This window comes from Pecten maximus, chromosome 14 (assembly GCF_902652985.1).
Source record: "Pecten maximus chromosome 14, xPecMax1.1, whole genome shotgun sequence".
In the NCBI taxonomy this organism is placed as follows: Eukaryota; Metazoa; Mollusca; class Bivalvia; order Pectinida; family Pectinidae; genus Pecten; species Pecten maximus.
In genome coordinates this window covers 28100460-28127476 of record NC_047028.1, presented here as the reverse complement: position 1 = coordinate 28127476, position 27017 = coordinate 28100460, and the positions used below count along the sequence as shown (strand labels likewise).

Here is a 27017-nt window from a genome sequence, read left to right as displayed (position 1 = left end):
GTATAAACAGTCTACAATTTAGTGTATGGCAGGGCGTGAAGTCACTAAAGCAAAGCGTGAGTATAAACAGTCCACTATCTAGTGTATGGCAGGGCGTGAAGTCACTAAAGCAAAGCGTGAGTATAAACAGTCTACAATCTAGTGTATGGCAGGGCGTGAAGTCACTAAAGCGTGAGTATAAACAGTCTACAATCTAGTTTATGGCAGGGCATCAAGTCACTAAAGCAAAGCGTGAGTATATACAGTCTACTATCTAGTGTATGGCAGGGAGTGAAGTCACTAAAGCTTGAGTATATACAGTCCACTATCTAGTGTATGGCAGGGCATCAAGTCACTAAAGCAAAGTGTGAGTATAAAAAGTCTACAATTTAGTGTAAGGCAGGGCGTGAAGTCACTAAAGCGTGAGTATAAACAGTCTACAATTTAGTGTATGGCAGGGCGTGAAGTCACTAAAGCGTGAGTATAAACAGTCTACAATCTAGTGTATGGCAGGGCGTGAAGTCACTAAAGCAAAGTGTGAGTATAAACAGTCTACAATTTAGTGTATGGCAGGGCGTGAAGTCAGTAAAGCAAAGCGTAAGTATAAACAGTCTACAATTTAGTGTATGGCAGGGCGTGAAGTCACTAAAGCAAAGCGTGAGTATAAACAGTCTACAATTTAGTGTATGGCAGGGCATGAAGTCACTAAAGCGTGAGTATAAACAGTCTACAATTTAGTGTTCGGCAGGGCGTGAAGTCACTAAAGCGTGAGTATAAACAGTCCACTATCTAGTGTATGGCAGGGCGTGAAGTCACTAAAGCGTGAGTATAAACAGTCTACAATCTAGTGTACGGCAGGGTGTGAAGTCACTAAAGCAAAGCGTGAGTATAAACAGTCTACAATCTAGTGTATGGCAGCCTGCAGGGCGTGAAGTCACTAAAGCAAAGCGTGAGTATAAACAGTCTACAATCTAGTCTATGGCACGGCGTGAAGTCACTAAGCAAGCGTGAGTATAAACAGTCTACAATTTAGTGTATGGCAGGGCGTGAAGTCACTAAAGCAAAGCGTGAGTATAAACAGTCTACAATCTAGTGTATGGCAGTAATGAAGTCTGCATTATCTACCAGGTTATTAGAATGTCTTGTAAGACACTCATTTTATTCCTACATACTGTCCAAATTAATTAATTTAATTACAGTAACTGTGAATCTAAAAATTAAAATATAACCAAGTTATTATGATGCAATCAACATGATTTATATATTCTTTACTTATGACATGCTCTGAGATCATGATTTAATGCATTTATGTAATATGAATATACCTATGATCATTTTAGGCCCAAGGATGAACTACCGGAATCTACAGCAGGATTTTTCTCCTTGCTCACATATGCATGGCTGACCCCCATCATGTGGAAGATATACAAAAAAGGCACCGGTTTCCTTAGCAACATGAGATGTAGTGACATCAACAGAGCTGAGATCAATTCAGAAAGGTAAATATACAGACACCTGTATATGGTCATAATGTATTGGAAAAATATATAATATTAGCTTCTATTGCTACTGTGTACTTTTGTAACACTTAAAGATCAGACAATGAATCGACTGTGGGATATAAGTAGGCTATCTATCTTAGAGCTGTTTTAAAGCAGGGCAGTTTGAGCGTTGAACAATTATAGGTAGTTAGTATTGGTTACGGAGCTGTCGACCAATCATATTGCCTGTTACAAAACTTCTCAAAGATAGATAGCCTAACTTCTTTTCAAAGTCGATACATCAATTGCTAGCATGACTGCTTCAGTTCATTTTCAAATCTTTAAATCATGGTCACACAACAAAAGAATAACCTGCATTTATATTTAAGGATTCTAAAATAAAGAATGTTACTTAATGTGACTGTGCATTTAATATTTTAGTTGTATTAAACTGAAAATAAAAGTGAATCGAAGCTCACCCCCACTTCGGACTTTTCAGGTGTTAAACCATGTTGATATAGTTGGATTAAGCGCTGATAATTAGTTGCTTAAAATACTGTTAAATCTAATGCAGATATGCCTATTGTGAACTTTAGTCATGGGTGATTAAAGAAGGGTGCAGTAATTAGCTGGAATATATGATTTGGTAAAATTGAGCACTGGTCAATTTAATCAAAGTATGCCCGAGTGCTTTCTGAGATTTTATATTAATAAGTGATTTTCTTTGATTTCATTACTTTCATATTTGATGCTTAATTTGATGTGTTTGGACATCGACAGTTCCAAGTTTGATCTATAAAATGTTCCTGTGTTTCCACTAAACCCTACAGATCCTCTATTTTTGTGCCCACCCTGGTTTTTTGTTTTGTTTTTTGTTTTTGCCATATTCAAGGAAGGACTATAGTCAAGATTCCTTGTCTATAAAACCTTAGTTAAACCTATTTATAAATCTTAATAAAAAAGATTCCTAACCTCTTTATTTACTCTCTGGCATGTTAGGGAATGGGCATATATTTGTATGGGCCTGAGTTACCAAATAAATAAATTTTCTATATTTAACAATACTATTAAGTGGCTATTGAAATCTTAAAAAGTCCATGGTTGATGATGGTCAGACTTATTTCAGTTCCATTAATTACATATCAAATTTGTCTATAGATAATAATGTTTTGAGATAATTAAGTCACTTCATTTGATGACAACCAAAAGGTACATGTAGGTTTAATTAATTTTATTTCTGAAAACTAAAATTAAAAACAATCTTAAACATGATTTGTTTATTTCAGACTTGAAAAGTTATGGAAGGAGGAAGCTAAAGAGAAAGGGCCCTAAGGATGCCTCGTTTGGCTGGGTGATATTCAGGGCTGTACGGACACGAGTTTTCTTTGGAGGATTCACCATAATACTGTCTGTCAGCTTCAGTTTCTTTGCTCCTGTAAGTAACAATTTTGAGGGACATCAAGACATTGGTATTTCAAGCACAATTAACTATACACACATTTTGCATATATACTTGGAAAGTTTCACTTTCAGTTCGGGGCACGATAGCTTAGTCAGTTACGTAACCTGAGCTGAGGTATGTGCAGATTCAATGCTCCCTACCCATTCTGGTTTGTTTTTCTCGGATGCTGAGAAAGGGGACAGCCTGTGCTGTCGTGGTTGTGTCCTTGAGCAGGACACTTTACTCTAAATACTCTGGATGGCATCCTGCTGGCATCCCTTATGTTGTTAAGTGAAGTAGTCACCAACTACTACAAAATTTGCAGGTTCAAAAACTAAGGTACCTCTAATTCTCTAAGTATCAAATCACCCCTTTCCACCTTTCTCTAGAGTTATGTGGGTTAAAAATATGGTGGAGTCTAATGACACTTTGGCTACATTATTTATCCTCTACTTATTTGGTGAAAATAAAATTCCAAAAATCCTTGGTATATATTGTTAGTAATTATATAAAGTTTGCTGTAACAGTTTGAGTTGGTAATTTTAGTATTTGATAATATATGACCAGTAAAATTTTAATCGTGTGTAATAAGGAAGGAGTAAAGAAAAGTACCCTGCGATTGCTGGGCATCAAACTAATAACCCCTCACTCTCTGAGCTGATATCCTACCACTAGGCTTAAGGCCCACTAGCCTAAGCTAGTAAGGTGACCTATACTCTCCAAATCCTACCACTAGGCTAAAGGGAAATTCCCACTAGTCTGAGCTAGTAAGGTGACCTATACTCTCCACATCCTACCACTAGGCTAAAGGGAAATTCCCACTAGCCTGAGCTAGTAAGGTGACCTATACTCTCCACATCCTACCACTAGGCTAAAGGGAAATTCCCACTAGCTCGAGCTAGTAAGGTGACCAATATACTCTCCACATCCTACCACTAGGCTAGAGGGAAATTCCCACTAGCCTGAGCTAGTAAGGTGACCTATATACTCTCCACATCCTACCACTAGGCTAAAGGGAAATTCCCACTAGCCTGAGCTAGTAAGGTGACCTATATACTCTCCACATCCTACCACTAGGCTAGAGGGAAATTCCCACTAACCTGAGCTAGTAAGGTGACCTATATACTCTCCACATCCTACCACTAGGCTAGAGGGAAATTCCCACTAGCCTGAGCTAGTAAGGTGACCTATATACTCTCCACATCCTACCACTAGGCTAGAGGGAAATTCCCACTAACCTGAGCTAGTAAGGTGACCTATATACTCTCCACATCCTACCACTAGGCTAGAGGGAAATTCCCACTAGCCTGAGCTAGTAAGGTGACCTTATACTCTCCACATCCTACAACTAGGCTAAAGGGAAATTCCCACTAGCCTGAGCTAGTAAGGTGACCTATACTTTCCACATCCTACCACTAGGCTAAAGGGAAATTCCCACTAGTCTGAGCTAGTAAGGTGACCTATACTCTCCACATCCTACCACTAGGCTAAAGGGAAATTCCCACTAGTCTTAGCTAGTAAGGTGACCTATACTCTCCACATCCTACCACTAGGCTAAAGGGAAATTCCCACTAGTCTTAGCTAGTAAGGTGACCTATACTCTCCACATCCTACCACTAGGCTAAAGGGAAATTCCCACTAGCCTGAGCTAGTAAGGTGACCTATATACTCTCCACATCCTATCACTAGGCTAAAGGGAAATTCCAACTAGCCTGAGCTAGTAAGGTGACTTTATAATTCCACTTTCACACTACTCCCTGCTTCACAAAGTCTTTACCCAAAAGATAACCACAAGCCAGGTTCTGTTGGTCTAGGAAAGCCTCTCAATCTCCTATAGCTTTCATTTGGAGTGGTCAACAGCACCAAATCTGTATTAGGAAGGAGTAATAAAAAGTACCCTGAAGATGCTGTGCCTGGAGCTAGCATCCTCTCGCTCTCAGAGCAGACATCCTACCACTAAGCAAGCTAAAGGGAGATTAATTACTGCTAGCCTGAGCTAGTAAGGTGACCTTATACTTTAAACTTTAAACATGGTAATTTTTGGGAGGAAAGGGGGGTAAATTTCACGATTTCAATATGTAAACTGTACGTGTAGGGGTAATTTTTGCGGTCGATCCACTTAAGCTTGTAGTACAAGATTATGCAAATTGATATCAATATAATATGCATGGGGGAAATTTTCGCGAACATAAGGAGTCTGCGTAATGAGCATAGATTTCCCCTTCGTGTAAATTTCAACGTTTACAGTACTTTTATAAGACTTGGTGTAATGTTATACATACTGTGTGTTTCAGGCTATTGTGTTGAAGAAGCTGCTGAATCTTCTGTCCGACAAAGAGGAATTTGACGTGGGTTATGGAGTGTTGCTTGTTGCTATAATCTCCGTCATGGAGTTCTCTCGAACAATGCTGTTTGCCCTCGGCTGGATAATCAACTATACAACAGGTCTGTGCAATGTACAGTATATAATTAGTTTTCATTCTATTTCTATATTATTTTATAGTCACCAATTTGATAAAAGCTGTCTGCCTATTTACCAATCACTCCCAGAGTGCTTTAATTATATCAATATATTACTTCCTAATTTTTCCCTTTATTTCGATCCCTTGTGCATATAGCACTTGTGAGTGGCACTACATTATCCCATTGTTTGTTAATAGTTTTATGAAACTGTATTACTTGTACCTTTCAAAAGATTCCTAAGCTAAATTTACCTGATTTTGTAATTGTATAAATTAAGATTTCTGAGCTAAATTTACCTGTACTCTATACACACCTTTGTTTTATTTTTTTATAATTAGTTTTTGTAATTGTAAAAATAAAGATTTCTGAGCTAAATTTACCTGTACTCCATACACACCTTTGTTTTCTTGTTTTATAATTAGTTTTTGTAATTGTATAAATAAAGATTTCTGAGCTAAATTTACCTGTACTCCATACACACCTTTGTTTTATTGTTTTATAATTAGTTTTTGTAATTGTAAAAATACAGATTTCTGAGCTAAATTTACCTGTACTCTATACACACCTTTGTTTTATTGTTTTATAATTAGTTTTTGTAATTGTATAAAGTAACTGTTTGTCTGTGCAGGTATAAGACTTCGTGCTGCTACACTCAGCCTCATCTACAAGAAAATCCTAAAACTGCGAAGCTTAAAGGACAAGTCTGTAGGAGAGGTATCAATTGACATTTTGTAAAATCATTACTTAAGTCAAATACTCCCAAAGAGATATACATAAATGTTTACATTTCGAGCTCTTTACAGTTTTCAGACTTAATGTATACTTAACAAATTATTGTGAATTAAAAATTGGAGGAAAATTTGTATTTATGAAAGAATAAGTGAAATTTCCAAAAATAATAAGTCCAACCGACCAAGTTTCTATGCGAAATAGTCCTATAATGCAATGGGCGGGTTATCAGTCTATACATAATTGCGGAAAGCCGAATGCGTGAAACTGCAACAAACACAGACAGATTCTGCCAAAAAGAAATATAAAAGGGACTGAAATCGGCAAAACCCGAGTATTTCCTTAGGTCAACTCCACCAATCTAAATTTTATTGATGTTAAGTTGTATGCATATTGCTACATTTCAAAATTAAGTATCTAAATGTATATTTGTTTATTTTATTCAGTTATTACATGAATATTCTGTTAATATGTTTAAATGAAAGCATAATTAGGCAAAGTTAACGTATATATAATGTATTCGGCATGTAATTAACGGCCATGTGTATAGTTTATGTGCAGTGCACTACGTTGTTATAGCCCTCGTTCTCGGCTCTGTGACAAATCACATGACAAATGGTACAGCATATCAGGACAAAGAGTAATTTAAAATTGCATCATGCAACTGTTTCATCTTTCTAGGGAACTTTAGTGATCCTATCAAACTTTCAAATTTATATATAAAATGATAATTATTTTTAATAATAAATGCAACTATGAATTAGTTTTAGACTCATTTTTAAATTAACAAAACTGGACTTGGTTGATCATCGATGACCAGGTAGGTCAATTAATAGGGTGTCTGTCTAGATGTTTGAAGGGTCCCAGGTTCGAACCCCGGTCTGGCCGCTACATTTCCTATCTCTCCTGTTACATTAGTAAAGGGAGGTAATTTACACCTGACACAAAGTCACAAATAAACAGTATGCATGTATTACAAACAGTCTACCATACAACCTTAAACCCCAGACTGGAAAAATAAACGATCTGTACTTTACATTGCAGCTGGTCAACCTGTGTAGCAATGATGGGCAGCGTCTGTTTGAAGCGGCAGCTATAGGTCCTCTGTTGTTTGGAGGGCCAGTCGTGCTGTTGTATGGTATTGTGTACACAGTCTTTCTGATTGGACCCTGGGCACTGGTAGGGAGCGCCACCTATCTCATGTTTTATCCATTCATGGTAAGTGTTACCCTGGTGATGGTAGGTAGCGCCACCTATCTCCTGATTTTTCAGTATTCATTATAAGGATATCCTTGAATGGCTCAGAAACTGACATATCGTTGCCATGGCAATCACGATCAGAAAGACACTCCAGTCCGCCGTTTCGACTCTTCACTGACTTGTTATGATTCACTAGCAATGATTTTCATTTTAACATTCACACATTAGTGATTCAGGTAACAAAACGTTTTGTAGGAAAATGATTAATAAATAATATTAATATAAATATGGAATTTGAAGATTTAAACCTTGTTTTCATGACTCGGAAAATATCATACATATCATACCTGCCAAGTTTACCGCATTGGGTGGGAGACTCCCGAATATTCAATTCAGAAATCAAATTCTCCTGTTTGAAATTAATGACCCGCGCAGGTCCCAAATTTTATCAAATTCTCCAGATTTTCTCCCACTTGGCCCAAGTACCTTGCCATCGGACATGACGTGCGTCAATTTGATGCTCAAATCCTGACTAAAATTAGTGTGTATATAAGTCTTAAAACGTTGTCCAATATACAGACTCAACAAAGGGCATATTAGCTATGGTCAGTGACACTAATTGACCCCTAGGGGTCAATTAAAAGAGTCGGGTCAACTGTGACAAACCCCGACTGTCACCAAATTGGGTCCCCGGTGAAGTTTCCAATTATCAACATACCTGTAGTAAAATAAGCTATTTGCAACGTAGATTTTTCCATAGAAGTTATACAAACCCTAAACTAGCCATATTTGCCAACAAATCAGTATATTTTTTATTGATTTAAGAATGTTGGCAAAGACCTGCAGTCAGACTCTCAAAAAAATCAGCACCATGCTGTTTACTGCGGCCATGCATGTTTGTTGTGATGAATATCCTAAAAATGGATCCGGAAATGGACAATTTTTACAGGATATTTTTTTTCTCTCTCCTGATTTTAGACAATTATTTTCTGGGAAATAACGTCATTGAAAAAGAAAGATACTTATTTTTTCTTTTTTTTTCCCAATGAAACTTACACATGGATTTGATTTAAAAAGAAGAGCCTTCAATTTCTATATTTAGATTATTAAAAAAAATATATATTGATTTAATAATAATATATGGAATTATTTGAAGGAAAATTCAATTGAACTAATGTTTTTGAATATGCTACATTTTATTTAATCCAAAATTGACTTACATAATAATCAGTATACATTTGAAAACAATTCATCTCAGGATTTTTATTTGACTCTAAGGATTTTACAACTGAGAGTCACTGACTCCTGATATTTTGATCCTACTTTTGTTTACTGTTCAGTAGTTTCATTCACTATTCAGTTCAAGTTATAATAACTATAATTTACTTGTTATCAAATTGAATACTATTATTCAATTAATTTGTGTTTTTTTCGTTGATGAATTCAATATGTTTAGTAAAAATGTCGCTGCGCGCAATCTCCAGTTTGAGGAACGTCCTCGAACTGGAGATCTCGGGTTTGTCAACATTTGACCCTTGGCAGTTATGCATATTAATTTGTTCTCACTTAAAATTAATGTTACATATATTACCTTCCATCACAAACTTTGAATGCTATTGTTTCAGGCTGTGATTAGTCGATTGACGGCTTACTACAGACGTACTGGAATCAAGATCACAGACAGTCGGGTAAGCTATTCTGACGTAGAGAACTTTGGTGAAAAGTGTATCCAATGCAGTCACTGTTGCAATGTATAAACTACATAAGCTTGTTTAAAAAGAAGGAGAAAATTAGAAAACCTTGAGGAAATTACAAAGAATAAGGTTTGTATGTACCTGAGTGAGTTTGTTTCTCTTGGTAGGGAAAGTTGTCTATCTCAAGTCTTAAATTTACAGGCAAAATGTCTTGAGGTAAACTTGACCTGAAAAAAATATTGACCTGAATTTGACCTGTGATTGACCTGAATTATTTCTGAATTTCACTGGGAAAAAAATTCATGCCAAATTCATGTAAAACAATTGAACTGAATTTGACATGATTTTTTTATGTCAACTAAAGGTCGATTTTAAGTTAAATTCAGGTCAATATCATCAGGACAAATTCAGGTCATTTTCAGGTCAAATTCAGATCAATTTTTCAGTCAAATTCAGGTCAAGTACAGGTAAATTTTAGGTCAAATTCAGGTATTTCTTGATAAGAATTGACTATTTTGTTCTTTTGAGGTCATAGATCAATTTGACTTGAAAATTTTCACAAGTCATGACATTGACCTGAAATTGACCTGAATTGACATGAAGACATTTTGCCTGTGTACAGCTGGCTTGTAAATATTTTATATCATACATGTAATTGCTTAAAATAAGATGATTTTTTTTTTAAACTTACAGGTACGAATGATGTCAGAGCTTTTGACCTATATAAAACTTATAAAGATGTACGCCTGGGAAGTGCCATTTACCAACAAGATATCAGGTAGGTTAATCCATTAAAATTAGCAGAGTAGAAATTCGAAAGTTCATGTTGAAATGGTGATGAGGCTTTTATTATTTGAGGATAAATTAATACTACAGTAACAGTAAGTCTTACTGTAAACATGGTTATTTTCGTGGGGTTTAATTTCGCGATTTCGATACGCATTTGGGTAATTTTTGCGATCGATCCACCTTTGTTTGTAGCTAGAGATTATGCAAATTGATATCAAAATAACATGCGTGAGGGAAATTTTCACGATCAAATTAAAATCCAATATCCTCAATACATACCCAGTGTAAAGTTCATATATAGGGGCTGCGGTGGCCGAGTGGTGAAGGTGTCCCGACACTTAATCACTAGCCCTCTACCTCTGGGTTGCGAGTTTGAAACCAATGTGGGGCAGTTGCCAGGTACTGACCGTAGGCCGGTGGTTTTTCTCCCGGTACTCTGGCTTTCCTCCACCTCCAAAACCTGGCACGTCCTTAAATGACCCTGGCTGTTAATAGGACATTAAACAAAAATAAACCAAACTAATGGTTGGCCCTTACAATGTAATTGCCTGAATTTAAATGATGAAATTGTTTCAGTCATTCTGTATTTAGGTATTCGGTCTAACGATTTAAATGATGAAATTGTTTCAATCATTCTGTTTTTAGGTATTCGGTCTAACGAGAGAAACATTCTAGAAAAGGCTGCATTAGTTCAGGGCTTCAGCACTTCATCAGCTCCCTTGGTGCCCGTGATGGCGTCCGTGTTTGTCATTTTGGCACATGTTCTGACAGGAAATGATCTTACGGCAGCACAGGTACGTACACATAAATATGTAAAAGAACTATAATTTTAATAATCCGTCACTTGGTACAAAATTTCTTAATCAACATATATATAGTGACATAATAAAGCACTACCATTTGCTCTTAATTTCGTTGATAAGGCCATCTATAAAAATATCTTGGTTTACTGTAACCCGACCAGGGTGTTTTACATATGAGTAGGTAGGTTGAGGTTAATTTTATTTTTATCCAGTTCTGAAAACAGATTTTCAACCTTCAGTACAAAAACAAACTAGAATATAAACTGTTTGGAAATCATTAGGTATTTATTTTGTGATCTTAAACGAAAGAAACACACACCAAGTTATTTTGGTTGCAAGATGTATTTTCAAATTTACAAAGCAACTTTTGGACATAAATATTCAGAACGGTCAAGTCATTGAAATAAAAAAAAAGTTTTATTTTCTACAGTAAAATTTAATGAGTAGGTGCATTTTTTCTGGCTCTGACGGGTTACGCAAAACCAACTATATTTTTGTTTTGGCCTTAAAACACCATGAAAATATCATGATTCATCAACCTTTCACTATGTATGAGATTTCTTATAAACATAACCATTAATATTGTGCCATATGTTAATATTCATTAAAATATCATGTATTCATTATACTTAAAGTAATCGGGTAAGTGAATTAATCACATCAGCCTTAAATTAAGGATGTTTTTAAATTCATTTGCTACTCGTCGACCATTTTCGCTCTCGCAAACTTCTTCCAAAGCCTGAGAGGCCGAAAACCGGTCGACACTTACCAAAAAAATTTAAAAACATCTACCCTCAGGCTGGTGTGATTGATTCACTTACCTGATTTCTTGAAGTATGATATAAACAACAGCACAGCCATATTTTTATGATATAATTGCTATTTTTACTGAGGAAGGGGTGTCATCCTGTTTCTCCCAAAACTGAAATATATATATCCTGTTTATCCCAAAAACTTAAACAATATAGGTGGAGTGTTGTTTTAACAGTTAGGTTACCTGTATAGGTAAATCCAAAGTTCCTGTTACCTGTACAGGTAACTTATGCTGATATCTACAGTCAAACCTCGATGATTCAAACTTTTTTTATTCGAATTTCTCGCTGTATCAAACTTTTTGCTTGGCCCCGAATTTTCTTACTATATAACCCTACTAACGAACTTATGCATGATTCGAATTTTTACAAATCAAAGTTTTCGAAATATCAAACTTTTTATATGGCCCGTTAGCTATGATATTATAGGTAATTGACATCTTATGATTCGAAATTTTTTTTTACCTGTACTGACCACTGGACAGGTGTTTGTCGTGACCCCCGCGGCAAGATTTCACACCTCTACCCCAAATGCCCTGACTGACAATAGGGATAACGATAGCGTGTGTTGTCACTCCCGATCATGGGGTTAATTAATAATCAGACCAAATTGATAGATACAAGGTGTATTTAGAAGCCATGACATTAAATCACTCCGGTAAAACATTTCGGTACTCGTCGCTGATGATCTCTGTCGCCGTTGAAATCAACGGTCGGTGAGTACATTTTATGGAACAGTAAAACAAGTGGATCAATTTTAAACAAAAACAATTTGTGATGTCTTCACTCATATTCAAAGTGTCACATTTCAAACTTATACATAAACATCCAAGTAAATCAATTATTTGTCATTCAATCATGCATTCTCCAACTGTTCGGCATTCCGTATTTTATATGCACATAACGTAAACATGTGTCTTTAGCAGAAAAGCCTAACGACTTACGTAAATGTGCATTGTACTTCTTTTGCTTTATCTGTTAAACATGATATTAGTGTTTTGCAACCGATACATAATTTGTTTAATTAATAAAATGCTAAAGGTATAATTAATGAAACTATTTTTTACTTTGTTGTGTTTGAGGTATAAATTAACTTAACTTTTCGATATGAGCCTGACGGGCAACGATCGACACGAAGACACCGAGGACATGTAACGTTAACATATATGGTCATTATCAAGAAAACATTGTTCTATTGCCAACCATGAATAATTTGAAGTCCCGCTGTTTCAAAGTTTTTCTGTTAGTCCCTTGAACTTCGAAACATCGAAGTTTGACTGTATAAATAAAATAAAAAATGATGTATATAGTATAATTTATGATAAATCTATAGAAAAGACTTTAAGTGCATGATTTCTTTTATATTGAGATCCATAAATTCATTTTGTGTAGAAAAAAATCTACACAGAGGGATTGGATTTAAAAGGAAAACTAATAAGGTGATAAATCATTGAATTTAAAGGTATTAACATTGTAACATCTTTAATATAATATGGTTAATTTCAGTAACCCCTTGGGCTCATTGCAGGATAATTATGGTAAAACTGTTTATTTGAGACTAATGAGATTTTTTTCAGGCTTTCACTCTCGTGGCAGTATTAAACTCCATGAGGTTTTCCCTCGGAGTTATCCCTTATGCAGTGCGAGCAATAGCCGAGTCCCTTGTGTCGTTTAAGCGTTGTCAGGTAATTCCCTGGGTGTTGTGATTTCCGTTGTTGTGTTGTTTCTGCTGTATCATCCTGGGCTTTGGTTCAACTTATAACTCTGCATGTATCCTTTTATTTCATATTTCTGTTTTTATCTCACTGCCATTAATGGATTGGTGTGTTCGTCTTACTCACGAACAGATTTATAGGCAAAATAAGCCCTTGTTTATCAATTGCTTATGAGGTTCGCCATCAATCTTAACCACAACACAGTTTAAACTGCACTTCTAATTAACGAGCATTTATTTTCTGTCATTCTGCCTTTATCTCATAACCGGTTCATCAGTTTCTAACAGGGGTTGTACGGCCATCTTTGGTCACACACTGACCAAGACAAGATTTCCCAAATATTACTCAAATCTATTGCCGAAATATGAACAACTAACTGAATTTGAATCTCAACACACTGACTAGACTTTTCACACCACAACACAAATATTAATATAAGTTTTATGAAAACCTTGGTAGAACCTGGACACCATGATTTGTCCAATGGAATATGGGTTTGTACCAATTCTGTTGTCCTTTGTTTGGACACCCAAGTTAAATGAGAGTTTGTCAAGCAATTTATTAATCTGTACAAATCGGTATAATTTCATTTTTTTGTAATTCTCTGTTTTTCTTCTGAAAACAGATCTTAATCGTTATTCTTTCTGGTACTGGCCACGGTAGCTAGTGATTTCTGATTACTTTTAGAATTCGACTGTGTAGCTCAGGTGGTTTGAGGTTTTTTCTGTGGGGTTGGTTGTTGTGATGGTTTCAGAGTTCTGTGTGTGTGAAGGGAGCTTGTTGTTTGGAAGGGTTTTGTGTGTTTCTCTGACTTAAATTTCCGGTTTTCATGGCCCCACCATGAAATGGGGATCATATAGTGTTACCCATGTCTGTCACAATGTGTCTCGTCTCGTTGTGTCCTGTCGCATCCTGTCCCATTCTGTTCTGTCCTGACCTGTCCTGATGCAATGTAACTAGCTATCTCAGGAATTGCTGATGCAGTCCTCCCCAAACTGTGTTTCTGGGTGTCAAGTGGCAGCAGAGGCATTTTTGTCTTACAGAATTTTCTAGTTTTTAAAAATTTTTCTAAAACAATTCTAGGCCTTCGTCCTGGTTGCCATCAACAACTCATTGAAACGTACTATGAAACAGATACCCCAACTGGTACGAACTTACGTAGATGTCAAAGTTTCTGGTGAACGGATTAAGGTTAGTTTCATGGAGAAGGGTTTAAGTTGGTATCAGGGAGAGACAATAAAGTTTAGTATGATTGGAGACATTTGACTTCAGTGATATGGAGAAGGATTTAAGCCCGGATCAGGGGGAGACAATAAAGTTTAGTGTCACAGAGAAGTATTTAAGTGGATGTTAGGGGAGACGATCAAGTTTAGTGCCACGGAGAAGGATTGAAATCAGTGTCTGGGGAGACAGTTAAGTTTAGTATAAGGAAGATAATTAAGTTTATTATCACGGAGAAGGATATAAGCCGGTATTAGGGAGAGACAATTTAGTTTAGTATAAGGAAGACAATTAAGTTTATTATCACGGAGAAGGATATAAGCCGGTATTAGGGAGAGACAATTTAGTTTAGTATAAGGAAGACAATTAAGTTTATTATCACGGAGAAGGATATAAGCCGGTATTAGGGAGAGACAATTTAGTTTAGTATAAGGAAGACAATTAAGTTTATTATCACGGAGAAGGATATAAGCCGGTATTAGGGAGAGACAATTTAGTTTAGTATAAGGAAGACAATGAAGTTTAGTGTCATGGAGAAGTATTTAAGTCGATGTCATGGGAGACAATTATGTTTAGTATAATCTGAGAAATTTAACTTCATTGACATGAAGAAGGATTTAAGCCCGGATCAGGGGGAGACAATTAAGTTTAGTGTCATGGAGAAGTATTGAAGTCAGTGTCTGGGGAGGCAATTAATTTCACAGAGAAAATTAAGTTTAATGTCAATTGGAAAATCAGTGGAAATTGGAATATCTTTTTTGTAATTTTATCTTATTTAATCATTTCTGATTAATTTTAGAATTTTACCCAGTAGCTGGTGGTTTCAGGGTTCTGCTGTGGGGTTGGTGTTTTTTGATGATTTCAGGGTTCTGCTGTGGGGTTGGTGGTTTTTTATGATTTCAGGGTTCTGCTGTGGGGTTGGTGTTTTTTGATGATTTCAGGGTTCTGCTGTGGGGTTGGTGGTTTTTGATGATTTCAGGGGTCTGCTGTGGGGTTGGTGTTTTTTGATGATTTCAGGGTTCTGCTGTGGGGTTGGTGGTTTTTTTATGATTTCAGGGCTCTGCCTTGGGGCTGGTGGTTTTTGACAAGGTTCAATTAAGATTCTTTCTGGATGTTAGGTGGTTCTCATGTTTAATGATATATTTCTTCAGATGTTTTCTTGTAATATTAAAATGTTGTTGGATTTTTGTTGTACGCTGTTGATTTCTGATTGTGACTTGGTTTTGCATGAAGGGAATTTGCTATTTCGATAGGTTTTAGGACATGTTGATGGTGTATGCTGATAAATTTTGGATTTGTTGTTGTCTCAATGTATCAAAGTGTTTTCCTTTACTTAAATTTCAGTCATTTTCTGGTCAATATTTTCTGAAATAATTTTAGGCTTTTGTCAATGAAACCTTCTATGAAACAAGTACCCCAACTAGTACAAACGTATGCAGACATCAAAGTTACTGGGGAATGGATTAGGGTTAGTGTCATGGAGAAGGATTTAAGTTAGTGTCATGAGAGACAAATCAGTTTAGTGTAAGGGGAGACAATTAAATTTACTGTAAAGGGAGACAATTATGTTTAATGTAAAGGAAGACAAATAAGTTTACTGTCAGGGGAGACAATTATGTTTTGTATAAGGGAGACGGTGGAATTTAGAGTTATGAAGAAGGATTTAAGTCAGTGTCGGGTGAGATGATCAATTCTAATGTCAATTAAGTTTACTGTCAGGGGAGACAATTAAGTTAAGTGTCAGAAAACACAATCAAGTTTAATGTCAGAGAATTATAAAGACAACAGTATCCACACTGTGATTGAGTTATAGCTATGTCTGACTGTTTTGTATTTTATATAATTATCAAGATATTGTGCCATTTAATATCCTTTATTTCATTGTATCCAAATACTGACCCCATGCCACTCACACACAACCAACCCTGCCCCCACTTCCTTGTTTCTTCTTGCACAGGTACCTCTCAATTCTTTTCAATGAATTCCTCATGTATTCAATATCCTGCATTTGATTTATGAACTTTGCATTTGTCCAAGTTCCATATTACACTTTGAAGTAGCTGAGATTCTGCTGTGGTGCACGCCAGGCCTCCATCCTTTGTCTTCCAGCATCTGTCTTTTTAGCCCACCATCATCAGATGGTGGGCTATTCAAATCGCCCTGCGTCCGTGGTCCGTCGTCCGTCCGTCCCTCCGTCCGTCCGTCCGTCCCTCCGTCCGTCCGTCCCTCCGTCCGTAAACAATTCTTGTTATCGCTATTTCTCAGAAAGTACTGAAGGGATCTTTCTCAAATTTCATATGTAGGTTCCCCTTGGTGCCTAGTTATGCATATAGCGTTTTGAGACCAATCGGAAAACAACATGGCCGACAGGCAGCCATCTTGGATTTTGACAATTAAAGTTTGTTATCGCTATTTCTGAGAAAGTACTGAAGGGATCTTTCTCAAATTTCATATGAAGGTTCCCCTTGGTGCCTAGTTATGCATATTGCGTTTTGAGACCAATCGGAAAACAACATGGCCGACAGGCAGCCATCTTGGATTTTGACAATTGAAGTTTGTTATCGCTATTTCTGAAAAAGTACCCAAGGGATCTTTCTCAAATTTCATATGTAGGTTCCCCTTGGTGCTTAGTTATGCATATTGCATTTTGAGACCAATCCGAAAACAACATGGCCGACAGGCAGCCATCTTGGATTTTGACAATTGGAAGTTTGTTATCGCTATTTCTGAGAAAGTACTGAAGGGATCTTTCTCAAATTTCATATGAAGGTTCCCCTTGGTGCCTAGTTATGCATATTGCGTTTTGAGACCAATCTGAAAACAACATGGCCGACAGGCAGCCATCTTGGATTTTGACAATTGAAGTTTGTTATCACTATTTCTGAGAAAGGATTTAAGGGATCTTTCTCAAATTTCATATGTAGGTTCCCCTTGGTGCCTAGTTATGCATATTGCGATTTGAGACCAATTGGAAAACAACATGGCCGACAGGCAGCCATCTTGGATTTTGACAATTGAAGTTTGTTATCACTATTTCTGAGAAAGTACTTAATGGATCTTTCTGAAATTTCATATGTAGGTTCCCCTTGGTGCCTTAGTTATGCATATTGCGTTTGAGACCAATCTGAAAACAACATGGCCGACAGGCAGCCATCTTGGATTTTGACAATTGAAGTTTGTTATCAGCTATTTCTGAGAATGTACTGAATGGATCTTTCTGAAATTTCATAAGTAGGTTTCCCTTGGTGCCTTAGTTATGCATATTGCGTTTTGAGACCAATCTGAAAACAACATGGCCGACAGGCAGCCATCTTGGATTTTGACAATTGAAGTTTGTTATCACTATTTCTGAGAAAGGATTTAATGGATCTTTCTCAAATTTCATATGTAGGTTTCCCTTGGTGCCTAGTTATGCATATTGCGTTTTGAGACCAATCTGAAAACAACATGGCCGACAGGCAGCCATCTTGGATTTTGACAATTGAAGTTTGTTATCACTATTTCTGAGAAAGGATTTAAGGGATCTTTCTCAAATTTCATATGTAAGTTTCCCTTGGTGCCTAGTTATGCATATTGCGTTTTGAGACCAATCTGAAAATAACATGGCCGACAGGCAGCCATCTTGGATTTTGACAATTGAAGTTTGTTATCACTATTTCTGAGAAAGTATTTAAGGGATCTTTCTCAAATTTCATATGTAAGTTTCCCTTGGTGCCTAGTTATGCATATTGCATTTTGAGACCAATCTGAAAATAACATGGCCGACAGGCAGCCATCTTGGATTTTGACAATTGAAATTTGTTATCGCTATTTCTGAGAAAGTACTGAAGGGATCTTTCTCAAATTTCATATGGAGATTCCCCTTGGTGCCTCGTTATGCTTATTGCATTTTGAGATCAATCTGAAAACAATATGGCCGACAGAACCGCCATCTTGGATTTTGACCAATTGAAGTTTCTTATCTCTATTTCTCAAAGTACTGAATGGATCTTTCTCAAATTTCATAAGTAGGTTTCCCCTTGGTCCCTTGTATTGCATTTTTTGGACCAGTCTGTGCTGATAAATTTTGGATTTGTTGTTGTTGTCTCAATGTATAAAAGTGTTTTCCTTTACTTAAATTTCAGTCATTTTCTGGTCAATATTTTCTGAAATAATTTTAGGCTTTTGTCAATGAAACCTTCTATGAAACAAGTACCCCAACTAGTACAAACTTATGCAGACATCAAAGTTACTGGGGAATGGATTAGGGTTAGTGTCTTGGAGAAGGATTTAAGTTGGTGCCAGGGGAGAAAAATTAGTTTAGTGTAAGGGGAGACTATTAAATTTACTGTAAAGGGAGACAATTATGTTTAATGTAAAGGAAGACAAATAAGTTTAGTGTCAGGGGAGACAATTATGTTTTGTATAAGGAAGACAGTTGAATTTAGAGTTATGAAGAAGGATTTAAGTCAGTGTCAGGTGAGATGATCAATTCTAGTGTCAATTAAGTTTACTGTCAGGGGAGACAATTAAGTTTAGTGATGGGGAGACAATTCTCAATTAAGTGTAGAGTAGACAATAAAGTTAAGTGTTAGAGAAGACAATTAAGTTTAGTGATGGGGAGACAATTAAATTAAGTGTAGAGTAGACAATAAAGTTAAGTGTTAGAGAAGACAATTAAGTTTAGTTATGGGGAGACAATTAAGTTATGTGTAGAGTAGACAATAAAGTTAAGTGTTAGAGAAGACAATTAAGTTTAGTGATGGGGAGACAATTAAGTTAAGTGTAGAGTAGACAATAAAGTTAAGTGTTAGAGAAGACAATTAAGTTTAGTGATGGGGAGACAATTATGTTTAGTGTCGAGTAGACAATAAAGTTAAGTGTCAAGGGAGACAATTAAGTTTAGTGTCAGGGGAGACAATTAAGTTAACTGTCTGGGGAGACAATTAAGTTTAGTGTCAGGGGAGACAATTAAGTTTAGTGTCAGAAAACAATTAAGTTTATTGTCAGAGAATTATAAAAACAATCAGTATCCAGACTGTGATTGAGTTATAGCTATGTCTGACTGTTTTGTATTTTATATAATTAGCAAGATATTGTGCCATTTAATATCCTTTATTTCATTGTATCCAAATACTGACCCCATGTCACTCACACACAACCAACCCTGCCCCCACTTCCTTGTTTCTTCTGCACAGGTACCTCTCAATTCTTTTCAATGAATTCCTTATGTATTCAATATCCTGCATTTGATTGATGAACCTTGCATTTGTCCGAGTTCCATTACACTTTGAAGTAGCTGAGATTTTGCTGTGGTGCACGCCAGGCCTCCATCCTTTGTCCTTCCAGCATCTGTCTTTTTTTTCTTTCAACCACTTCTTCTCTAAAACCAAAAGGCCTAGAATCATGATATTTGGCTGTAGGTATATATATACCTGAGTTGAAGACATGTGAAAAGTTCATTCGAAGAAATGACCTTGAAACCTATTCAAGGTCATAGTAGTGAAATTTATTAAAACATGTACAGAAACATGTTCTTTTGGTGAACTGGAAAGTACAGAATCATCGGTAAAATAAAGACCAGGTGGACATTGCAGGCCTGTTTGGCCTCTTGTTTAATCTTCACAGTAAAATCTGAGGCAAATATAGCTTAGCGTCACAAACAAGCTGATGTCATTAGTTCCGCTGATTGATATCGGACCATTTATTCAATAATTCTCCACTCTTAGCTCTCAAACCTTCAAGATCTATTATTTCACTTTCACGCTGTTCCATTTGATACAGAAACTTCTAAACTCTCATCGATGCGTTGCCAGGTACTGACCGTAGGCCGGTGGTTTTTCTCCAGGTACTCCGGCTTTCCTCCATCTCCAAAACCTGGCACGTCCTTAAATGACCCTGGCTGTTAATAGGACGTTAAACAAAAACAAACAAACATCCCTAGTAAAGTAAGTTGGTTGGACGTTTTATTTTCTGAGAGACTAAGAATCTGGTTGGTCTACATTTTCTTACAACTGAGACTATTTAATTGGCAAAAGAAATGGCAGAGAGAATTTGGATACAAGTTATGGAAATAACCATATTTCATTTCTTAATTTCAGTACAAATGTACTTTAAGTCCATCAGATCAAGGAATGACATCATTGTTTGGAAGGAAATTTCAGGGATTTTGTGTGGACATTTCATTCAAGGCTACATCTATACTGATTGCTACCAGTACGCAATGATTCTATCATATAAGGTTTGGATGTGGTTTCAACGGGTGAGATTTGAAAGCCGTTTTGGCTGGTTGGTTTGTGCACAGTTTTTTTTTAAGTTTACTTTTCAGCTTTCGGTAATTTCCATTTGGTGACCTGTGGTTGCTTGTCAGCTTCAACCTGAGAGAGCATCATGCTTAGACAATGACATTGAGTCCTGTATAGAGTTTTACTGTCAGTAATGCAGTAAATCCTTCTGTTATCGATTCTACAGGCGTTCACTTTTCTGGCTATCAATGGTAAACTTAAGCCTATGCTCGGACAGGTAGTCGGAGGTGTTCGTGCTCTTAGTGAAGTGAAGATAGTTTGCATTCGAATCAAGGTATGTGGCTGCACGAATGGTTTTAAAATATCATCCCCGCAAAAATAACCAGGCTTATAATATACAGAATATACTTAATACAAAGAATTCCTCAAATAGTGATAAGTTTTATTGTTTGGTTAAGATGTTATCCTGCTATTTCATCTGACCTGAAGAGTCTGAATCTTACATTTGCTCACATATTTTGTGCTTTGAGCATGACTGTCCTAAAATTGTCCTACCTGTCATTAAATGTCTGCCCTTCAGTGAGTTTGTCCCCATGCATGATCGCCTGGTTATCTTAAGAGCCAAATAGTTGTAGTTTGTTTCTGAGTTTTGTTGGGCCAGTGGCCTTTTGTAGTGTTGTTTTAGTCCTTGAGTAAGGCAGTCTCTACCTTCTGAGTGACTCATGAGCCAACAAGTCTGTTAATTTGTTTATCCCGGTGTCTTGTTGAGAGTTAAGCTTTTTTGCGGTGTTGCTCAGTCCTTGAATAAGGCCCTCTATCTTCTGGTTGCCTCTAAAGCCAAATAGTTGAAGTACATGTCTGTTAATTTGGTTGTACCGAAGTCTTGTTTAGCGATAAGCCATTTGTGGTGTTGTTCAGTCCTGGAGTTAGGTACTCTCTACCGACATTACTTTATATGTCATTTAATGTGAAACAGTTACTAACATTTCTGTTCAATATATTTAGCCACCTGCATGATCACAAACACTAAATCTATATAATTATGCTGTATTTCTGATATATCTTGACCTGACCTTTCAGTACATCAGTTTGAGTCAGTGGCTGTGACATCTGCCTATTAAATTAATTTGTCGAGTATGAAAACTTACCTCTACTCTAATCTGACTATTAAATTGATTTGTCCAGTGTGCAACTCACCTCTGCCTATTTTTCTTAACTTGTTGAGTATACAACTCACCTCTACTCTGCCTTTTTTCCTAACTTGTTGAGTATATAACTCATATCTTCTCTGCTTATTTACTTAATTTGTTGAGTATACATCTACACCTCCATCCTCTATACTCCAGCAGGGTAATGTTCACTTTCTACTCCTTTGTAATATGCCATGCCAAAATTGAAGGCTCTTTTACCGCAACCTGCTTGATTAGACAAATAGATTTTTTTTGATGCTTTGACAAACATCAAACAAATCCCTAGCTTGCTGTATCAATTCACGTGCCTACGTTTGAACTTGGTTGTAGCGGACCTTTGTGATCTTCAAAACAAATGCATCAGCTTCGTGAATTGTCCATGTATTTTTCAGACACCAATCAAATAGCTAGTTGTGTGCCTTCAATTTTGCTATGATAGATTTCAGGGGTGTGGAGAGCCAAATTGAACATAACCTCTTCAGTATCGAGGATGCTAACCCCTTTAGTATCGAGGATGCTAACCCCTTCAGTATCGAGGATGCTAACCTCTTCAGTATCGAGGATGCTAACCTCTTCAGTATCGAGGATGCTAACCTCTTCAGTATCGAGGATGCTAACCTCTTCAGTATCGAGGATGCTAACCTCTTCAGTATCGAGGATGCTAACCTCTTTAGTATGGAGGATGCTAACCTCTTCAGTATCGAGGATGCTAACCTCTTTAGTATCGAGGATGCTAACCTCTTTAGTATCGAGGATGCTAACCTCTTCAGTATCGAGGATGCTAACCTCTTTAGTATCGAGGATGCTAACCTCTTTAGTATCGAGGATGCTAACCTCTTTAGTATCGAGGATGCTAACCTCTTCAGTATCGAGGATGCTAACCCCTTTAGTATCGAGGATGCTAACCTCTTTAGTATCGAGGATGCTAACCTCTTCTGTATCGAGGATGCTAACCTCTTCAGTATCGAGGATGCTAACCCCTTTAGTATCGAGGATGCTAACCTCTTCAGTATCGAGGATGCTAACCCCTTTAGTATCGAGGATGCTAACCTCTTCAGTATCGAGGATGCTAACCCCTTTAGTATCGAGGATGCTAACCTCTTCTGTATCGAGGATGCTAACCTCTTCTGTATCGAGGATGCTAACCTCTTCTGTATCGAGGATGCTAACCTCTTCAGTATCGAGGATGCTAACCTCTTCTGTATCGAGGATGCTAACCTCTTCTGTATCGAGGATGCTAACCTCTTCTGTATCGAGGATGCTAACCTCTTCAGTATCGAGGATGCTAACCCCTTTAGTATCGAGGATGCTAACCTCTTCAGTATCGAGGATGCTAACCCCTTTAGTATCGAGGATGCTAACCTCTTCTGTATCGAGGATGCTAACCTCTTCAGTATCGAGGGATGCTAACCTCTTCAGTATCGAGGGTGCTGCACAACTTTTCTCACTTACCCTGCATGCCAGTAGTAACATACCGTTTATGTATGCTGTTATGCTTAATGTTCGTTGCCCCAGCTTATAGACTGTTCACTGCTTGTATAATAATTGTGTATTACCCCAGCTCATTTTCTCCAACCTATTTAGCATTATACATTAATCATGTTTAATACACTATCACAACTAATTATTATGCCAACTAATGTCATGGTGTGGTATCCGTCATCTATATCTGTTGTCCCTCATCTGTCTAGCATCATCGTTTTCCTTCAAACGACTTCTTCTCATCGAAGAGCCCCAGAGACCTGATTTTGGGTCTGTGGCATGCTTTGGTGAAGGACTAGCAAGTTTTCTCAATTGAGTGACCTTGACCTACATTCAAGGTAACAGGGTCAAAAAGGCTAAAGTCTTAAACGATATTTTCTCAGTAATCAAGTGATATAGAGACCTGATATTTGGCCTGTTGCATGCTTAGGTGAAGGACTACTAAGTTGAATGACCTTGATCTACATTTAAGATCACAGGGGTCACACAGGCTAAAATATTTTAATTACTTCTCAATAACCAAGAGGTATTAGATCCATAGCATGTTGGCATGAAGGGGCTACCAAATTTGTTTAAACAAGTAGTTTTCATAAACAAGACTACCTATCGAATCAGGCATCAATGTCTTTTCTGAAAGGCCTATAGGGCCTGATGTTGAAAGTGAGGTACGTTCATCAGAAAACTCTCCGGAAAAAAAAGAAAATTAAAATGTACAAAGTTCAAACCTAATGTTAAATGACCTTCATTCATGGTCACAGGAGTCAATATGATATAATCATTAAACAATCTCTTGTTAGTAACCAAGAAGCCCTAGGGATCTGATATTGGGTCTGATTCATGCTTGGGTGAACGGCTACTAAATTTTTTCAAATGAATGTCCTTGACCTAAGTTTAAGGTCACAGGAGTCATGTTAGAATCGTTAAACATTAATTTTTTGATGACGAAAATGTCCAGAGACCTGATATTGGGCCAATAGCATGCAGTAAATGAAGGGATTCAAAAGTTATTTAAATGAATACACCTAGACTTATATTTTATTTGAATAAAGAAGGCGTTTTAGTTTCTGCATAAATTACCTAGATCAACTTCAAAGTTGCCTCAGAAGCAGATGAGTGATACAGGCTCATTGGGCCTCTTGTAGTTGTCCCAGCTACATGTAAATGTACATTGTTCTAGCATATTGTACACCAAAATATCCAGAGATCTGATATTGGGCCAATAGCATGCAGTAAATGAAGGGATTCAAAGGTTATTTAAAGGAATAAACCTAACCGAAGCGATACAGGCTCATTGGGCCTCATGTAGTTTGTCCTAACTAAATGAACATTGTTCTAGCATAGTGTATGTTGTTCTCTCTTGTTTTATTGGGTTGTTAGGGTAAGGAAGTCTGTTGAAACTTTTAAGTTTTATGAAGGATCCGAGTATAGGTTGTGATCCAGTCTGTGGTTTTCAATTTTAAGATAGAGGCTTCTGGGTAGAGGATTCAGGGTGTGGGTAGTAGTAATTTAGAATCAGTGCTTTCAATGATCACAAGATATATATTTTACACTCACTATATATATCTTCAAGCATTTTTGTAGTTTATTAATTAGAAATATAATAGGAAATGGTTGTAATGTTCAATTAATCCTTATTTCAATTGATGAGTAAATTAATTTCTGAACTTTTTCAGCAGCTTTTCATCAATGATTTTATAGCTGAATTAACAGTATTTCTATTTTCATGTTTCTCTTGATAAATCCTATGTTCTACATAATGTACCTATCAAATATGAGTATATTATTATAATAGCTAAACTAATTTGTAATAGAGGTTCATTAACTGACATAGTCAGGTCTTTCATTTTCCAGAGTTGAACTTTTACAGATAGATTACAATGCAAATGTTGAAATTCATTGATTACATAAATTTACCGATTGACCTCTTTAGTTATAATTATGATACAGCTGTAGTAAAAAATTGAACGTGCATGTGGATGACCTTTGACCTCACATAATGTTTTGTATGTAACCTTTGACCTTTTCAGAGTGTTTTGTTGATGGAGGATATAAAACCCCATGTCTCCCAGATCACAAACCCCAACCATGTGATAGTGCTCAAGAATGCCACTTTTGGCTGGGATGCAAGCAGTCTTACGGAAGGGAGCAACAAAAAAGTTCAAAGTATGTGCCCGAGATGTTCCACTTGGACAACAAGAAAAAAGAAACAAAAGTGCATAATTGTATTCAGTAAATGTTCAGAACTTTTTCTCACTGATTTGGAAAAGGGCCTTTTTGTCTCATTTTGGGAAGAAAATTGGTAAATTGGAAAAGATTTTTTTTCAGGAGTAAACTGAAAATTTTGGGAATTTGGTTAGAATATGAAATAATTTCAATTGGGAATGGGGTCCATTAACAGGCCCAAAAGCCCCCAGAAAGGCCCTGATGTTTTTTTTACATGCACTCTTTAAACTTTATTTTTAATATATGCATAACCAAATTAGGTACATGTGGATGAATTTGTTTGATTCTTTGGTTTGCTTGCTTTGTTTATTGCCTGGTGAACAGCCAGGGTCATTTTGAGGCAGGGTCTCCTTGTAGTAGTTGGTGACTACTTCACCGAACAACATAGGGTAAAAGTCTTGCTCAAAGACACAACCAAGATATATCGGCCTGTTTCTCAGCTTCTAGAGAAACACCAACAGACACTGGTAGGGAGTGTCGAAAAACATGTAACAAATGCTTGTTTTAACTTTTGGAAATTTTCTTAAAATGATAACTATAATATGATGGTGTTTCCTATAGAAAAACAAAGAAAAAAAAAGAAGAAATTTTTTTTTAAAAAAGTACAGTACATGTTCTGCACAAGGTCTTGAGGAAGAGTTGCGTTGGATTTTTATCTGCTCAAAACAAGCTTTGAAGCGGATAGACATACACATGCTAGTATAAACACATTCTATACGCGAATTTACGTGATCAGTTTGTCAAGAACTTAGAAATTGTCAACATGATTTTGAGAAAGCAGTATATGCATGCCATTGGTGAACTTTGCATATACATGTAGTTCCATTTGAGGAGAGGCTGAAAGTTACATATATCAATTCCAGAGGGCAAAGGTCAAGGTCACTTTGGATGATATTGATTAACAAGCCAACATGAAAGATCAGATAATACCATGAATAAGGAATACACCACTAGCCACTTTTAGACTTCAAGAAAAAAATGAATGATTTTTTTCCTTAATGATATATGCTCCTAGTACAAACTTATTATTTGTTAATTCCTTACAGTTGCAAATGGTAAGTCCAAGCTGAACAAAGCAGAAGAAAAACAACGACTGCAAGATGGTGAGGAGGTGGCCGATTCTGATCCTGATGTTTTACAGACCCTTATTGATCTTAACTTTGTGTTGGAAAAGGTGAGGCTAAATTTGACTCCAGTGTTTTTGGGTACTGAAGCTGAGGTTTTGCAGCTATACATGTGTACAGGTCTGCAGATAGTCCTATGTATTTGTTGTCCTGTGAACGAATTCGTGAACAAATTGATAAAGCAGCAATGAGCAGAACCGCCATTGAAGGATAATATTACATACTACTCTATATTCCAGCTATTTATAATTTTTTTCCTTTTTTCACAGGGAAAACTTATTGGTGTGTGTGGAAGTGTGGGCTGTGGAAAAAGTTCCCTGATTTCGGCCGTAATGGGACGGGTAAGTCAAATAGGGAATCGAAGTCTTTAAATTACTAAATGCTCATTTTACGTAAATATATTTATACCTTACTCTGATGCTGTTTTTCTGATGAAAGAAATCTATC

At 36.7% G+C, this 27017-nt stretch overlaps 1 protein-coding gene across 1 annotated transcript in view; it reads left to right on the top strand.

Annotated features, from left to right (window-relative positions):
* Nucleotides 1-27017, top strand: part of LOC117342237 (multidrug resistance-associated protein 5-like) — a 51775-nt gene that overhangs the window by 7845 nt on the left and 16913 nt on the right. The window contains 13 exon segments of the mRNA XM_033904297.1: nucleotides 1320-1478; nucleotides 2747-2771; nucleotides 2773-2895; nucleotides 5196-5346; nucleotides 5993-6078; nucleotides 7138-7311; nucleotides 8919-8981; nucleotides 9681-9765; nucleotides 10422-10570; nucleotides 12969-13076; nucleotides 25251-25386; nucleotides 26493-26620; nucleotides 26840-26911. Of these exon segments, the coding sequence (XP_033760188.1) occupies nucleotides 1320-1478; nucleotides 2747-2771; nucleotides 2773-2895; nucleotides 5196-5346; nucleotides 5993-6078; nucleotides 7138-7311; nucleotides 8919-8981; nucleotides 9681-9765; nucleotides 10422-10570; nucleotides 12969-13076; nucleotides 25251-25386; nucleotides 26493-26620; nucleotides 26840-26911 (1459 nt within the window).